The sequence below is a fragment of the Panthera uncia genome, chromosome B1 (assembly GCF_023721935.1).
Source record: "Panthera uncia isolate 11264 chromosome B1, Puncia_PCG_1.0, whole genome shotgun sequence".
NCBI classification, from domain to species: Eukaryota; Metazoa; Chordata; class Mammalia; order Carnivora; family Felidae; genus Panthera; species Panthera uncia.
In genome coordinates this window covers 153,154,124-153,171,685 of record NC_064811.1, presented here as the reverse complement: position 1 = coordinate 153,171,685, position 17,562 = coordinate 153,154,124, and the positions used below count along the sequence as shown (strand labels likewise).

Below are 17,562 nucleotides of genomic sequence, written 5' to 3'. Positions count from 1 at the left end.
CCCCGTTCATGCTCTGTCTCTCTCTGTCCCAAAAATAAATAAAAAACGTTGAAAAAAAAATTTAAAAAAAAAAAAAATAAATAAAATGTAAAAAAAAAAGACTTATAACACCAAATGTTGGTGAGGATGTAGTGTAATGAATATCTCATACATCACAGTGGAAATATAAAGCAGAATAATCTTAGCAGCTTCTTATAAAGTTAAACATATATCTTACCTTTGACAAATTTTCACTCCTAAGTATTTGTCCACAGGAAATGACAACATATTTACATAAAAAGACCTGTATATTAATGTTCATAGTACTTTTATTCACAATAGCAAAAAAATAAGAAACAGCTCAGGTATCTAGAAACAGGAGAATGATTTATATATACTAAATGTTTCAATTTATATGAAGTTCTAGAACAGGTGAAACTAAGTAAAAATGGGAGGAAAAACTGGTTACCTGGAGTTGGGGTGAGCATGGGCTTGGTGGTTGACTGAGAATGGACATGAGGGCACTTTCTGGGTGTCTTAAAATGTCCTGTATCTTAATTTTTGGCATGTGGATTACATACAAACTGTATGCATAAAATGTATGCATTTTAATGTCTGTAAATCTTACCTTTAAAGAACTGTAGGGGCACACGGGGGGTGGGGGGGTGGGAGGTGCTCAGTCAGTTAAGTGTCAAACTCTTGATTACGGCTCAGGTCTTGGTCTCACAGTTTGTGAGTTTGAGCCCCACATCAGGCTCTGCAGTGAGAGTGCAAAGCCTGCTTGGGATTCTCTCTATCCCTTTCTCTCTCTTTCCCCCTCCTCTGTTCACTCTCTCTTTCTCTCTCTCAAAAGATAAATAAACTAAAAAAAAAAAAAAACTGTCAAAAGTGGTGGTTGGGTGGTCAATGGCATAATAGATGAAGCAAAAATGACAGAGTTTTGGTAATTGTCGAAGCTGGGTGATGTGTGTATCAGTGTTTATGATACTGTTTTTTTGACTTCAGTGTACTTCATGTATGTTTGAAATTTCCAATAATTATAAGGGTCCCAGCCCTGGAGAAATCAGACATAGGCCAAATAAGTTTCATTTGGGTCAGGGAAGACTCTATATTTAAAAATACCTGATAGCTGGGACTCCAGATGGGCTCAGTGATGACATGGGGTCTCTGGATAATATCATTGTATGAGTGGAAAGAGCAGTACAAGGGTCAGTAGCAGGAGAAATGGGTGGAAATAATGACAAAATGGTCAACTTCACAGCCTTGAGCTCTCCCTCTTGTCTGAGTCCCTTTCACTATAAGTACCATTGATCACAGCTTTCTTTCCCATCCCTGGATGGTAATTCTGATTCCTGAACTGATTTGTGACAACTGTTAATGGGTACTTTATATGCCTCAGTTTCGCTATTTGTCTCACAGAGCAAGAGTTGACTGCTCTGATGGGGATCTGCTTCCCTAATGGGGAAAGGATTTTTCAGGCTTAAGGTTTTTTAGCTTCACCACTCCATGGACTTGAAGACAGCTGGCAGGAGGCAGAGCTGGACAACACATGTGGGTGTCCAGGCAGACCAATAATTTGGTATTTCTTTAAAACAGTACTATTTAAATATGGGTTTAATATTTTATTAGTGAAAATAAGAAGAGTTTTTAAAATTTGCCTTTGATGGTACTTTCTGCTCCACTGGGAGTTGGCTCAATTTACCCGTTATGTGTGCAACCATACGAGAAACATGAATTAAACTGAAAATAATGGGATTTCCGAACTAGGCAGGACCTTATAGATGGCTTCCAGGAAGCTGCCCAGTGGGCCTCTTTTTTTTTTTTTTTTTTTTTTTTAATTTTGGGTGGGAAGGGGGGAATGCAGGCGGGGGTGGGGGGGGGGGGCAGAAAGACAGGGAGAGAGAGAATTCCAAGCAGGCTCCATGCTGTCAGCGTGGAGCCTGATGCAGGGCTCCATCTCACCAACTATGAGATCATGACCTGAGCCAAAATCAAGAGTTGGATGCTTAACTAACTGAGACACTCAGGTGCCCCTCAGTGGGCCTCTTCTTGATCCAGCTCTAGCTTGAGGCCAGGAAGCTATGGCATCAGGCTATAGGCAGGCTGACTTCTGATCAACAAGAAAGCAGGAATAAGGAGAGTTCCTAATCTCTTGTCAATACTCTATTACCTATGGCCATTCTTCTTATGTGGAAAGTGTGCCAATTAATCCATTAATGTGAATCCTATCCTTCTGCCTTGCCCAGCCCCAGCACCCCATGAAGCAGCTTGGCCCAGTAGAAATCCACAGAGTCCACTAGCCCAGGGTTTAAAATCCCAGCTTAATTCCATGAGCTGTGTAACCTACATCAGCCAAATAGAGATGTAACACCTACTTCCCTGTGTTGTATGGATTCAATGACATAATGTATGCAAGGTGCCTTGAGTGCCTACTATAGATGCTCAGTAATGCTGGCTAAATTGGGAGCCATTCAGAGAGTGCTTTTACATGGTGGATGCTCAGTAATTATTAATCCATTTGGTTGAAATGTGCTGCAGAAGCACAGAATCTGTGTTCTTTGCCTCATTGCATTTTCTCCTTTGCCTCTCCTCTCTCCTCTCAGTTTCTCTATCTCTGTCTCATTTTACCAAATTATTCATTCATCGGATAGAGCCCACTGTACACCAAAACTTGCACTAAGTGCTAGAGAATCAGAGATAAATGAAATATTGAGATGGAACCCCACCCTGGAGAATCACACTTCTGGGGGATGCATGAGGACTGTGGGAGCCTAGAAGGGGTATATCTGAATTGTGTCTCTCTATTCTCCTCCCCAGGAGGTCATTGCCTCCATTCTGCTGAGCGGACGGATAGGGCCCAACATCCAGCTGGGTGAGTGCTATGGCCTGAGGCTGAAGCACATGAAGTCGGATGAGATCCACTGGCTACACCCGCAGATGACAGTGGGTGAGGTTCAGGAAAAGTACGAGTGTCTGCACATGGAGGCTGAATGGAGGTAGGAGAAGAGCCCTGGGCTCTCAAATGGGGGGAGAGGAGTGTGGAGTGGGGAGGCCCAGGGAAGTAATTCCTGGGAGCACTTCCCAACCTCTGAGAATATTCTAGAAAATCTGAGTGGCATTTTAGGCTTAGTTCTCTTGCAGCATCCAATGCATCTATTGGCCAAGACTTAACATGAGCTCACAGTACACCCCCTCTCCCAGGGCAGATATCAGGAACATCCCCAGACAGGATGCTCTTGGTGCTACGGAGAAGGAGGAACAGTAGGGCAGGGAAAATAGAAAACCAGGTCAAGGGCTGATCTGCAAACCTAAAGAAAACAATTGCCATGAGGGGGACAAGGTGGAGAGTCAGGACTAGTATAGACCACCACTTGCTTGCCACCCCTCTGTCCTCCATGGTCTCCCCACAGTCCTCCACCTGACCACAGAGGAGGGAAAGAAGAAACAACTCCTGAATGGGTGGCCATGAGCCTTATGGGAAGACTCTTAAATGACAAGTTTCCCTAAGTCAACCAGAGAGTCTGAATTTCCTGTTGCAGGTATGACCTCCAAATCCGCTACTTACCAGAGGACTTCATGGAAAGCCTAAAAGAAGACAGGACAACGCTACTTTATTTTTACCAACAGGTAGAAGTATTTTTTTCTTCCTGTCCCCAGGGCCCTATTACTCATCCTTTCCTGGGGAGATAGAGAGACAAAGCCCAGATTTTGGAGGTCCCAATCTAGGAAACTTCTCTTGGGGACATGCCTTTGTCCCTAGGCAGCTGTTCCATCTTGGTTCTCTTATGGCTAATTAAGTGCTGGCTTACCCTGCCCCATATGTATAGCTACTTTTGGACTTTGCTGGTGGCTATTTACTTCTCAGGAGACCTGGTGATGGGCAGGCAGAGCAGGTACAAAGAGAATTGGTGGTCTTAGCACACAGACTCTGACATGCCTGGCTTCTGGCCAGTTTGCCAGCTACTAACCTAGTATCCTCCTGGGGCTTAATGTAACTGCCTGAAGCTATTTCCTTTTCTAGAAGATGGAGATGAAATAATAATATTTACTTTATAGGGTTGTTGTGAGGACCAAATGGTATCACTAGCAGGGTGCTGGTAAACCAGCTCTCTGAAGAAAAAAATCTCTGATTTATTGCACTTGCCAATTTCCATGGTGTAAATATTCCCCTATCATGGCATTTTTCAAGCTACCAATATGATATCATACAGCTTGCAAAACTTCATAAAATTTAATAACTGGCTTTCATGAGCTGTTTGGAGCTGCTCCAACACACCACTGGCTGTAATAAATGTAAAGTGCTTAGCACAGGACTTGACACAGAGTGCTGAGGATGTGTGAGAGGCCATCATTATTTTCTGTCTGATCTCAGCTCTCACCTGTGTCTCCCTCTTGGTTTTCTGAAGACAAAGCCAGACTTTTATTGTGGAGTGAATGACATCTGTCACTAAGTACCAAAAAGACTTTGAATAAATGATTGACTCATCCCCAAATTCTATTTCTTTACCTCTAAAATGAAGAGTGGAAAGAGGAATCTGAACCCCAGCCTCATAAAGCCATAAGAAAATGTGTCTGAAAGTGCTTCAAAAAACCTGAAGGCCTTGGCCTGTGGAGGCATGATTCTAGAGAATTCTAGAGGAAGAGGCAGAGCAAAGGGAGAGTCTCCCCCTCTGCTCTTCATCCACTACACATTTGTGCATGGTGGGCTGTGTGAGAGAGATAGCTCAGGGCAGCAAGATTGTGTTCAAAGCACCCACCATCTCTTGGAGCCTAAGGTCAGGGAAACAGGGAAGGAGGGCATGACTCTCAACCTTGGTCTTTCTCCCCACCAGCTACGGAATGACTACATGCAACGCTATGCCAGCAAGGTCAGCGAGGGCATGGCCCTGCAGCTGGGCTGCCTGGAGCTCAGGTATGTGGCCTCAAGGACCCTCCAGTGACTGGAGCTCTTAGCCAGCTTGGACTTGCCTCCAGGGTGGGAAGCAAGAGTGGGTACATGAGAGCCATGGGGACAAGTGGTGGCTGACAGAGGGTAAGGCGCTCACTGTCTGGTCCTTAGAAAAAAGAGCCAGCCCCATTTCTGGTCAGTGTCCCCTGCCTCCTTTGGCTGCTCTTCCCTCCAGGCTGCCTTTTTCTTCCACCTATCTGCCATTCAAGTGATTCAGTAAATGTTTCTTTGAGCACTAGGCAAAGTCCTGGGAGATATTCGAATGTTGGGTTTCCACTGTGTTCTTCACTGTTGTGTCTTCAGCTCCAGTAGGAGCTGGGACACAGAGCCTGCTGTCTGGCATACTCTTCTCATTCTCTGTTCAACCTGGTAAACTCTTTTTTATTCTGGCAGCTTTAGAAAATTTACTGGGCCAGTGTTGCCTGTTCACCTTCTACATTCACAGAAAACCTCAGGACTTGCCTGTGAAAGGTCCATAACAAGCAGGATGGTGGCCATAGGTTCTTCCCACTGAGCCAACTCAAGGGCCTTTCCATCTTGAAGGCCCCTCTTCCTCACGCCCACCCCATCTACCTTACCCTGTATGGATCCTCTGTCCTTAGGAATGAATGGCTCACATGCACTAGATTGTGAAATCCTGTCAAATCCTTGAAATCAGCATTGGTGCTGCCTTCGCCTGGCACCGAATGAGAGCACAGTACATATTTGAATGAATGGACAACCCTGAAAGATCTAAAATCCTCTTCTCTGATGGGCATTTGCCAATTAAATAGGTGCGTACAGCAAGCCAGTTTGTTCAGCTATCTAGGAGTACATTTTGCAGCTCCCTCAAGCCAACGGGAATTGCTGGAGGCCGTGTTGCCTGTAATCCTCACTTCACAGGCTTGCTCTGAGGTTTTCTGTGAATGTGGGGGTCAATCCCGTAACACTGGCTCAGAAAACCTTCTATTTATTTTATTTATTTATTTTTAATTTATTTTTGAGAGAGAGCGAACACAGATGGGGGAGGGGCAGAGAGTGAGGGGGAAAGAGGATCTGAAGCGGGCTCTGCGCCGACAGCAGCAAGTCAGATGCAGGGCTTGAACTCACAAACCAAATCTTGAGATCATGACCTGAGCAAAGTCGGCACCAGCTGAGCCATCCACTCACCCTTGACTCAGAAAACTTTCTAAAGCTGCCATGATTGGCTGTGTGGAAATTTGGGATCTTAATCACCAATACCTTCAGGTAGAAGTAGGAGGAAAATGACCTTGCATCCAGGGAAGAATCCTGGATAGGCTCTTCACGTCCTACAACTGAATATCATTGCTGTTTACCTGTTGTTTGGTTTCCAAAGTACAGGTCTACCTTAATCAGCTGGCATACTCCTCCAGGATCTGCTATCCCACTCTGTCAGATACTCTATAGAGAGAAGTGAGTCAGGAAAGAACATTTGTCCTAGATTCCTGAGTTCTCTCCTTGTATCAACCTCCCAGGTTTCTCCATCTCAGCAATAGGGACATTTGGTGCTAGATAATTTGTTTGGAGGGCCATCATATGAATGGCAAGATACTTAACAGCGTTCCTGGCCTCTACACACTAGATGCTGGTGGGACCACCTTCCTCCCAACCAGATGTGACAACCAAAGATTTCCAGACATTGCCAAATGTTTCCAGGCTGGAGAGGGAGGTGTAAAATTGCCCCTGGTTGAGAACTACTGAATTAATTCATTAGAGGGTCATATATACACTCGGCCACTAAATGCTAGGCCCTCCAACAATCTGCGTTGGCTGCATTGGGTCATTTGTTTTTAGAGGCCAAAGATAGAACCACCATTTTTCTCTTCTGCCCAACAACTGGGAGGTCCCAGAGCTGGGCATCCCAAAGCACAGGGCTGGAGTCCTTCCTAGGAATGAAATTTGGGGGTTTTCTTTTTCTTTGTGGTTTTGTAAATATCAAATTTTTTCACTCTAATATTCTCCCTTCAATTGGTTACTACATTTGGCAGGGGAAAGGGAGCTTCTAGACCAATGTGTGGCTTTGGGTGACCCAACTCTGATGGCCTTGTTCTCCAACCATCAACCTCTCCATGACTTCTCTCTCTCCAGGCGGTTCTTCAAGGACATGCCCCACAATGCACTTGACAAAAAGTCCAACTTCGAGTTCCTGGAGTAAGTCCTGAAACTGGTCATTGCCTCTCCTCCCTTCCTTCCTCACTGCCCTGCTTCTCCTACTTGCTCCCTACCTTGTTCATCTCCGTACCAAAGCCAGGCAGGACCCATCTTCCTGGTCCTCAGTCCATCATATCTCTTCCTGATTGGTCTGAAGTCCTGGGTTGGGGGTGAGGGGGAGTCAAATGCCACTTTTTCTCCTCTTCTTTCAGGAAAGAAGTAGGACTGGACCTGTTTTTCCCAAAGCAGATGCAGGAGAACTTAAAGGTGAGGAAACCACTGGGCAAGGGGCCCAGAGAGAACCCCTTTGTGCTGGTCTCTATGACTAGAGCCCAATGGCATTGGGTGGGGGATATTCAGGAAAACCAGGGTATCTCTAGTGTCTTGGGCCATCTGGACATAGAGCCACTAAAAATATCCAGTGGGCCCTTTCTGTGGCTGGGAATTAGGAAACCTGGCTCCAGTTCCACATCAGAGGCCAATTATCTTTGTGGCCTGGGGATGCTACCTCCCATGCCTCCATCCCAGGGCTCTGGTGAGCCTCGCTGGAGATAGTAGGTGTGTGGTTTAGTGAACAGATGGCTGCTGCTCTCGTGGCAAAGGCCTGAGGACCACCCTACAGTAGCAGACAGGCTTTTGGTGAGATCAGGGAAGGAATCAGAGCTTGGAGGAGCAGGGCCGGCTCACCACTGACCATCTCCACCCCCAGCCCAAGCAGTTCCGGAAGATGATCCAGCAGACCTTCCAGCAGTACGCCTCGCTCAGGGAGGAGGAGTGTGTCATGAAGTTCTTCAACACCCTCGCGGGCTTTGCCAACATCGACCAGGAGACCTATCGCTGTGAACTCATTGTAATGACACATCCTCTTTATTCTCTCCCTGACCCAAATTCCAGGCCTCTCGGGAAAGGGGCCCCCAAGGGGCCCACAAGGCCGACTTGGGGGCAAGAAGAGGCGTGTTGGCTCGAAGTAACACACACAAGCAAAGGTCCTCGAGCAGCTGGGCCTCGCTGACATGCCCTAAAATGCAACTAATGTTAAACTGCTTGCCTGAGGAAGGGAACTGAAATCTTGGCTACAAATCTGGGAAGTGGGCAGAGTAGGCAGGGTATAGGGAGGAGGGGAGTCTGTACTGTAGGGTTATGAGATCGAAGGAGCTGGAGGGCACAGGAGATAGAGTGGCCTGTGTCTAAATTAGTGAACTTTTTGTTTTTCAACTTTCTGAAATATGAGGGAGACAAACCTGAAGCAATAGTCCTCTCTCCTCTTTTATTCCAGCAAGGATGGAACATTACTGTGGACCTGGTCATTGGCCCGAAGGGCATCCGTCAGCTGACAAGTCAAGATGCAAAGGTAGAGAGAGACTGGGGCACATTGCACCCACCCCTAGGCTGAGCGATCTCCCACTCTCTGCTGCCTCCTACCCTGTCCTGATTACCAGTCGTCCCTGCCCCTTGCTGAAAGCAGAGAGGCCCTTGGTTTGAGTAGCTGTAGAGAGAGTGTTTGGGACATGGAGCAGACAGTTCTTTACTTCCCCATGACTATCTCCTGCACCCTGGGCGGCAGGGTGGTGTGGTGGGGAGGAGAGGAGGGAAGGGCACTATCACTGCTCTTCTGGCTTAGATAAAAAAGTTGATCTCGCAATGGCAAGATGGGACAATCATTCCCTGGGAGGCAGAAGACCTGGGTCCAGTCCCGGCTCTATCACCAATTTGGCATATGACCGTGAGCAACTCCTGGCTCCCTAGACTCCTCTTCTCTTCTGCAAAGTGAGGAGCTTAGACCAGATGATCCCTTCCACCTTAATAGTCTTTGATTCTCTCTTCACACCATGGAGAGACCTCCTTGCAAGTCTCTCCTCCATGCAGGACCTCCTTGCAGCTCCTCCCCCCCCCCCCCCATACTGACCAATCTTCAAGGCTTGATCCCAGGAGTGGGATGGTCTGAAGGGACCCCTGCTTTCTTACAGCCCACCTGCCTAGCTGAATTCAAGCAGATCAAGTCCATCAGGTGCCTCCCACTGGAGGAAGGCCAGGCGGTACTACAGTTGGGCATTGAAGGTGCCCCCCAGGTGAGCGTCTCTGGACACCTGGAAGCTCTAAAACAAGGGGATGCAGCTACAGGTTGGGATTTCTTGCCCAGGCCAGCCTGGTTTCTGGGATCTCACTAAGAAAACTGCACCCATTGCTCAGACGTTATACCAGGCTGACAATAAAATTATAAGGGAGATGTATCAGGAAGCAAAGCTGTTTAAAAATGTCAAGAAATAAGTTGGAGGAGTTTTTAGGGTGGATGAAGTGACCGGAAATCAAGTCACAAATCAGAGATCTAACTCTGAACAAGTGAATGATGACTCAGTAACAGTACCTCTGGGAACCTGGGCTTTTTGCGGGTGGAATAATCAGAGAGAACTCAAACTGCAAACAGATTGTCTATCTCTCCTTTCATCTGACTGTCCCCTATCCCACTCCCTCTTCTCCTAGTTTCTGCTCTTACCTATTGAGCACCTACTGGGTACAAGACATTATGCTACGCACTTAGAGACCAAAATAAGTCCTAGCAAAACTGGCCTTCCCAGGGTTTAATGTTGCCAGTGGGGAGGGGTGGCAGGAGCGCCCCCTGGTGGCTGTGGGGAATGAAATCCCTGGCAGAGGTGCTGAGGGACTCCCGGCAGGGGAAGGAAGGGTGGCATTGTCTGCTCCTTCTGAGTGTGCGGTTTCTTCTCCATTCCTGTGGGGCAGACTCTAGCCAAGGGTCTCAGGTCTCATACTTGGCTGGTCTCTTCTCTGCAGTCTTTGTCCATCAAAACCTCCTCTCTGGCAGAGGCCGAGAACATGGCTGACCTGGTGGATGGTTACTGCCGGCTTCAAGGGGAGCACAAAGGCTCTCTCATCATTCATCCCAAGAAAGGTGAGTTTCCATTTAAAGGCAAACTGGCCCAATGGGCAGATGTGGCACAAGCCCCCAGTGGCAGAGCGAGAGAAGCTAAACCATTGACCAGTATATGAACAAAGAGGCTTTGGAAGTGTGAGGAGGTGCTCACCCAACCCTCCTGGATACCCCCTGTGGACCGTCCTGGGTCCTTAGCTACAGGCCCTGGCCAAAAGCAGCTTGGGGAGCTGGCATCAGGAGCAGAGATGTTTGTGGCCCCAGGAAGATCAAAGCTAGTGCTGGAACATGACTTGTCCCTCCTGTGAAGATGTGTCTATTTTGGGATCGGAAGCAGGGGTCCGAGCTGGAACACGTGGGTGGTGGCAGAAGGAAGGCTGAGAATTTCTTCTACTAAGAGCGTTCTAATTCAGGCCAAAGGCCTACTTAGCTTCCGCTCTGACTCTCAGAAGATACAGAATGGCGGGAAGGGGTCTCCCTTGTGTTGGCTCATAGGAGCAGTGAGGTCAGCCATCCATCTAGGACCCTGTGTCCCTGGCTCCAGCGCCCCCTCTTTCTGCCCTTTCCCCAGATGGTGAGAAGCGGAACAGCCTGCCCCAGATCCCCGTACTGTGAGTATAACAGAAAGGCAGCGAACAAGCCTTGCACTCAGCCTGTGTCTTCCTGGGAGAAGGCAGAACAAATAGGGAGCCCCCACCCATGGTTTCTGGTTTCCAGGACCCAGGGGAGAACACTGGAACCCCAGCACACCACAAGTGGCGATTTCTCGCCAGTAAACTTCACCCTGTAAGTTCTTGCTGGGGTAGTCCGGTGTCCTAATGCTACCGGCATCATCTTAGGGAGAATTGCTGCTGTCCTCCGGCAGCCTGGGCCATGCTCCCAGCCTGGTGTCATCAGGACAGCCTGCTCCTGCAGGCAGGCAGGGGGCACAGTGGGGCTGGCCTCTATGAGGGGTGGGCGGGAGAGGGTGGGCTTCCCGGGGGCTCGTTGCCAGGCTCTGAGTTCACCAGGCTCCTGCCCTCTCATCACCTCCTACAGAAACCTGGAGGCGCAGAGGCCCCATCTCTCAGAGAGCTGCAGCATAGGTAAGCCGCCCGTCTGCCATTGTCCTCCTGTGCCGGAGCCTCCCTTCCACCTGCTCTTGTGACATTGTCAAAGATTCCCTCCAAGCTCCAGGAAAGCAGACTTCCCCTATGACTTCTCAATGATGGCTTCAAATGTCATGAATCCCAATAGCTAACATGTATTCAACAGTTAGTACGTGGCACCGTGTTTGTCTTGGCTTGGGCTGTCATACTAAACACCACAGCCTGGGGGCCTTCCCAGCAGACATGTGTTTCTCACAGTTCTGGAGACCGGAAGTCTAAGATCAAGGTGATAGCAGGGCTAGGTCCTGGTGAGAACTGTCTTCCCGGCATGTGGATGGCCACCTTCTCCGTGTCCCCATATGGTGGATAAATGGAGAGCTCCAGTCTCTCTTCTTCTTATCGGAGAAGTAATCTCACCATGGGGGTGCCATACTCCTGACCTCATCTCAACCTAGTCACCCCCATAAGCCCCACCTCCAAATACCTTCACACTGGCGGTCAGGACTTCAACATAGGAATGGGTGGGGGGGATACAAACATCCAGTCCCTAACCTTGTTAAATATATAATAAGTATTATTTTATTGATCTTTATGGCATTCCCCAGAAACATTCATTTCACAGAAAGAAAAACTGAGATTAAGGGAGACTAACTAACTTGCTTTAAATGATGCAATCTGGCAGCAGTGAGCAGGGATTCAAGTCAAGGTGCCCTAGGTTCTATGGCCATGCTGAAACCTGGGACAGAAGCCCCAGTTCTTGCCTGGCTCCCCTCCCCTCCCAGGGATGTCAGCCTTGGTTTTGCTGGCCTGCATGTGGGAGCCATGTGCCTGATTCCTGGCAGTGCCTGCTGAGAGTATCTTACCCGTAGGATGTTCTCTTTCTGTCATTCCAGAATCAGACATCTATGCAGAGATTCCCGATGAGACCCTGCGAAGGCCCGGAGGTAGATCTCTGACCCTACCACAATGGCCACAGCCAGGGTCCTATGAAGTGACATTGTGGGGACACCACAGGGGACTTTCTTTCCTTCCTGCATCTTCTCCCATGTGTGCTTCAGACAGAGACAAACCTGAGTGAAACACCTTGGATTTGAAAGCTGAGATTATTGTTTTATTCCCACACTATTGACCTTTTGCGTGCCTGTGATGTGTGTGGGGATCCTAAGAGTGTGGACATGGGACCTGGCCTGCAGAGGGAACAGGGTGATGATGGCTTTTCCCCAGGTCAGAGATGATGGAGCCTTCTAAAACTCCTTACCCAGGCCAACCACTGGATCTTAGCTGAGATGTTGTTGAGGGGTCTGGCAATGCCTGGGTGGAAACGGAACAGAGCCTGGCCTTGGGGCCTGCAAATATTCAGATTCCCAGGGGCACCAGCGGTTTCTGTGCCCTGAGACCATCTGTTCTTTCCATCTGCCCAGGCCCACAGTATGGCGTCACACGGGATAATGTAGTCCTGAATCGGATTCTTGGTGAAGGCTTTTTTGGGGAGGTCTACGAAGGTGTCTACACAAATCATGTAAGTTCCAGACTCTTCACTGACATTCCCTTCCCACTTTTCCATAGGACAAAGGGGAGGTCACATATTGTGAGGTTGGATCGGCCACCATGATGTGTGGCTCTGCATTCACTTGGCATTTGCAGTATTCCTGAAATCCCCAAGGAGTGCTAGATGCAGAGTCATTTCCCAGAAGGATAGCAATCCCAGGGAGCAAAATGGAGGCAGGACCTGGTGAAGGGTTGGGCGAACCTTGGCAAGCAAGAACATGGGGAGGCGTGAGAAAACTCAGCTCTGAGAAGAGAAAGAGCAGGAGCTGAGGGAGGGGCTAGTCTTGAGGCTGCCAGTGGGGCGGAGCCCTGAAGAGAGTGGGGGCCAAGGAAAAGAGGAAGCAGAAATGTAAAAGCCAACAACAAAGAGAGAGAAAGAGGCTTTGCATGCGATCTACACGCGACCACTACTGACATGGAGCAGAGCACAGGCCCTTAGCCTCAGTGTCCTCATCTAGACAGCCAGAGGCTCGGGTCTCAAAGGTTCTCTCTGGTCCTGACATACCCTGGTCAAGAAGCGAGGAAGTCAGGAGTGGAGAGAGGAGTGGAGAGAGGAGTGGGGGTGGGGGGAGAAGGAGGAAGGGGAGGACTGCGCCTTGCAGAGCCCCAGAGGCCCAGATGCTGTCTGTCTTCCCTCGGCTGTCAATCAAGCTTGCGGGATGACCATGGCAATGCCAGGAAGGGGACACTTTCTTCTGAGCACTGGGCCGGCCCAGAAGTAGGGGGGCAGGGGCAACTCTGAACAGAATTTCATTGCAGAAAGGGGAGAAAATCAACGTAGCTGTAAAAACCTGCAAGAAAGACTGCACTCTGGACAACAAGGAGAAGTTCTTGAGTGAGGCAGGTAGGTGTGCCCTCGAGAGTGACACAGCCCTGTGCATGAGAAAAGACCCCTGGGACCACACAGACCTGCAGGATGGGAGAGGGGCCTGGAAGCTGGGATGGGGAGGGTATGAACAGTGCAGGGACCTCCATTGGGAGGAGGGGTGTCACTCCCTGTTTCTCCCAGTTGGGACAGCACAGTGTGTTTCTCATATTGGACCTTAGCACGCCTCCGGCCCCTCCCTCTCGCCCCCAATTTCAGTGATCATGAAGAATCTTGACCACCCTCATATTGTGAAGCTGATCGGTATCATTGAAGAGGAACCCACCTGGATTATCATGGAATTGTATCCCTATGGTGAGGTGAGCTGCAGGTGGGGGAAGTGGAACCCTGTGGTGACAGCTGGGCCACAGTTGAGCAGGGCCTGTGGGTGGGATGCATTTAGAACACGGGCCCTAAGCTCCCAGCTGCTGCCCTCTGTATTCAGCTGAAACAACCCAGAGATCGTTTGTAGAGGAAGTTTCTGGAACATCTTAGCAACCTAGGTTTGCCTGGGAAGAGCTTGGAGGCTACCTGCCGAGGTCTTGACAGCACTTTCCCTCTTCCTACAGCTGGGCCACTACCTAGAGCGAAACAAGAACTCCCTGAAGGTGCTCACTCTCGTCTTGTACTCCCTGCAGATTTGCAAGGCCATGGCCTATCTGGAGAGCATCAACTGTGTCCACAGGTGGGCTTGGGGAGGAAGCTGGTCTCTTTCGTATGACCCAGGGAGGCTGGGGTAATGCAGGACTTCGGAGTCACAGAGACAGAGATTGAAAGCCCAGCTTTGGTCCTGCTCAATGGGACAACGTGAGCATCTTCTGGGAACCCATTGCCTCATCTGCAAAGTGAAATGGCGATATGTGTCTCACAGCGTTGCTATTAAGAGTAGTCTAAAGTGCTGGGCATCTGATTGTAACTCAGGGCATCTAGCCCACTTCCCTGTGGGTTCTAAGAAATCGCTTCCCCACTTGCATGGAGCTTGCTTTCCTCAGGCTCACCTGCTTGGTGACACATGGCCCGGGCAGGGGACAGGACTTGGGCAGTGTCTGGAAGATCCTGAGGTCTGGGCCCTCCCCAGCCCAAGCAGCTGGCCCCGCACTGGTCCCCAGAACCCCTGAGCTGCCAAGTCCTAGTCTCCCTCTGGCTGTGGAGTGGCCCCTTCTCCACCCAGCTTTGTTCCTATTCCCTGAAAAGAAGGTCCCAGCCAGGAGGGATATGATCCCCTGGAGGAGACAAAGGGGGGTGCTCTCAAAGCATTGGGGCGAGCAGGTGAATTCTTCAATCCCACACCATGAACGTGGGATACGTGGCCCTGTGGGTGTTACTGTGCAAAGCAATGTGTGGGGATATAAACGTTCATTCATTCATTCATTCCATTCACTCATTCAACACATGTGGAACTTCTACCCTGTGCTTGCAGGCGCCGTCCTCGGCTCTGGGATGAAGTCGTAATTAAAACCGACAAAAATCCCTTTCCTTGTGGAGCTTACCTCATAGCATGAGGGGAAAATTCGAGATGTAAATAGTCATGGGGTGCAGGTGGTGGGGTAATGATTTGTTTCCTTTGTTTGTTTGGGTGAAGTCATCATGTTTTGGAATCAGCTTTACGGTAATAAAGACAAATGGTAGGGAACAGAGCCTGCCTGTGAGGAGCAAGCAGACAAGCCGATTTGGGGTTAGAAATGATGCCAGGAACATGAGGTAAACTGAGTCAGTGGGTTCTCCCTGGGGAGGAGTGAGAGCTCAGCTCTGGGGTTAGGCTGCCTGGGCTGACCCCTTTTCGCACAGGGAACCTACTGGGCCAGCTCCCTCCACTCTCTATGCCCCTGTCTCCCCCTCTGTGCCAGGGAGGCCTGCGGGTCTTCATGTCACAACACGGAGTGTTGTGTAAATGTGTAAAGCATTTGGGTGGTCTTGGCTGTCCTCGTGCTCCGTGAAGGGTATTTGCAAGCTGTTGCTTTCTGCCATGACAAAAGCCAACAGTCCTATGGAGTTGCAGAAATGGGAGAATAATTGTGATCAGGAAAGTTGCTTGAAGAACCAGCAGGGCGACTTCCTCCCTGGCAGGGGGCAGGATATAGCCAACAGGGCAAGTGTATGGAGCAAGTCCTGGGACCTGAAATAAGCTTCACACTGGAGCCACGTGAGAAGGGGTGATAGGAGAGAAAGCTCAACAGGGAGATGGTGGAGGGCTTTGTGTGTGGTGGGACCTGAGGGCCAGTCTAGCCTCCCGCCCGAGCAGGGCTTCAGCAAGTCAACTCAGTGGGTCAGGGAAGGGCTGACCCATAGAAGTGGCCCTGTTCTGCTCCGGAGGCTGGGACTGTGGCCAGCACTCTTCCCCTTTATCTCTCTGTCTGTCCATCTGTCTGTCTCTGTCTCTCTGAAACATTCTGAACCTTCACACTTCTCTCCCAGGGACATCGCCGTGCGAAACATCCTGGTGGCCTCCCCTGAGTGTGTGAAGCTGGGGGACTTTGGCCTTTCCCGGTACATTGAGGATGAGGAATATTACAAAGGTGAGGGGAGTTTGGCCTCTGCTTTGTCCCTGGAGAGGTCTCTGCAGCCAAAATAAAAGAAGAGAAAAGAAAAAGAAAAGAAAAGAAAAAAAAGAAAAGAAAAGAAAAGAAAAAGACAGGCAAGAAAGAAAGAAAGAAAGAAAGAAAGAAAGAAAGAAAGAAAAGGGGAAAAAAGGAAAGGAAAGGGAAAAAAAGGAAAGGAAAGGGAAGAGAAGAAAAAGAAAAAAGAAAAAAAAAAGAGAAAGAAAGAAAGAGACTACAGTTGGTCAAGCCCAGGCAGGCCAAGGGTCTCTGGAGAATAGGCTGTATTTCTGGGTAATTCTGGCTCTTTCTTCCCTAAATAATCCCTGTTAAACCTCTTTGCCCACCCAAAGCCTCTGTGACTCGTCTCCCGATCAAGTGGATGTCCCCTGAGTCCATCAATTTCCGCCGCTTTACGACAGCCAGTGACGTCTGGATGTTTGGTGAGTGGAGTTTCAGCAGAGTGTGGGAAAGGGTTCTGATTCTCCCCTCCATGACCAGGCTATGAGGGGGTGCCGGGGGCAGGGGTCGGGACCCCCACCCCTGGGTTGCAAGGGTTCTCTGTTGCTGTGGCCCCTGAGAAGTCTCAGAAGTCCCACCACTAGTGGTGGGTTGGAGGCAACATGGGCTAAGGGCCTGCCTGGGCAGTATTGGTTCATCTTCCCGAAAAAGGCTCGAGGGGAGCATGCACTCCACCAACCAGCCCCGGGGACTGATGTGGGGACGCTCTGGAGGGCATCCTCAAAGCCAAACTCTGAGGTTTGTTCTGAGAAGGAGGAAAAGGGAGAGGTAAGAACAAGACCGGGTGATAGATGGACAGACCCTTACAGAGCACACAGCCACATAGATTTTGCCTCTCAGTTCTCCACAGCCAGCCCAATAAATCTCATTATTATTATTCCCATTTTCCAGATAAGGAAACTGAGGCTCAGCAGGCCAGGGGTTGCCCATGATCGTGTAGGCAGCAAGTGTTGGTGCTAGGCTTCAAACACCAGCTTTCACATAGAGGCTTCACTCCCTCCTATGAGAAGGACTGGTGGAGTCCCAATGACATGCCTTTGACTACCCCCTCCTCCTGGCCCCACAAAACCTAATAGCTTCATGAGAACGGGGTGTAGGGAGGCGAGCCCTAGTTCACTTGCAGATGCAGGTGATTGGTCCCTCCATGGACCACCACGGTGAGCCCCCAGGGATGCTAGAGGGGGAAGCTAGGGAACACAGGAGGTCTGATTGCCACAGTTTTCCCTGAGGAGGGTGCACTGGCCTCTCCACGCATGAGTCCTCCCCAGAGCAGGTCCTGAGCCCTCTCCTCCTGCCCTCAGCTGTATGCATGTGGGAGATCCTGAGCTTTGGCAAGCAGCCCTTCTTCTGGCTGGAGAACAAGGACGTCATCGGGGTGCTCGAGAAGGGGGACCGGCTACCCAAGCCCGACCTCTGCCCACCTGTTCTCTACACCCTCATGACTCGCTGCTGGGACTACGACCCCAGTGAGCGTCCCCGCTTCACTGAGCTCGTGTGCAACCTCAGGTGACCATGGAGCAGGGGTGGGGGGCTGCAGG

General features: G+C 49.7%; 1 protein-coding gene across 7 annotated transcripts in view; it reads left to right on the top strand.

The window, feature by feature from the left end:
- PTK2B (protein tyrosine kinase 2 beta) overlaps positions 1-17,562 on the top strand; it is a 125,543-nt gene that overhangs the window by 90,672 nt on the left and 17,309 nt on the right. For 5 of the 7 annotated variants that reach the window (XM_049632375.1, XM_049632376.1, XM_049632380.1 and 2 more), the window contains exons 3-22: positions 2,797-2,975; positions 3,519-3,606; positions 4,812-4,891; positions 7,016-7,078; positions 7,291-7,345; positions 7,788-7,928; positions 8,355-8,429; positions 9,046-9,147; positions 9,869-9,986; positions 10,537-10,576; positions 10,683-10,751; positions 11,004-11,050; positions 11,947-11,997; positions 12,475-12,572; positions 13,361-13,445; positions 13,686-13,786; positions 14,036-14,151; positions 15,882-15,982; positions 16,357-16,446; positions 17,326-17,530. In XM_049632375.1, the coding sequence (XP_049488332.1) occupies positions 2,797-2,975; positions 3,519-3,606; positions 4,812-4,891; positions 7,016-7,078; positions 7,291-7,345; positions 7,788-7,928; positions 8,355-8,429; positions 9,046-9,147; positions 9,869-9,986; positions 10,537-10,576; positions 10,683-10,751; positions 11,004-11,050; positions 11,947-11,997; positions 12,475-12,572; positions 13,361-13,445; positions 13,686-13,786; positions 14,036-14,151; positions 15,882-15,982; positions 16,357-16,446; positions 17,326-17,530 (1,904 nt within the window). The remainder of the gene's footprint in view (positions 1-2,796; positions 2,976-3,518; positions 3,607-4,811; positions 4,892-7,015; positions 7,079-7,290; positions 7,346-7,787; positions 7,929-8,354; positions 8,430-9,045; positions 9,148-9,868; positions 9,987-10,536; positions 10,577-10,682; positions 10,752-11,003; positions 11,051-11,946; positions 11,998-12,474; positions 12,573-13,360; positions 13,446-13,685; positions 13,787-14,035; positions 14,152-15,881; positions 15,983-16,356; positions 16,447-17,325; positions 17,531-17,562) is intronic. The other 2 variants (XM_049632377.1, XM_049632379.1) reach the window with 1 other exon arrangement.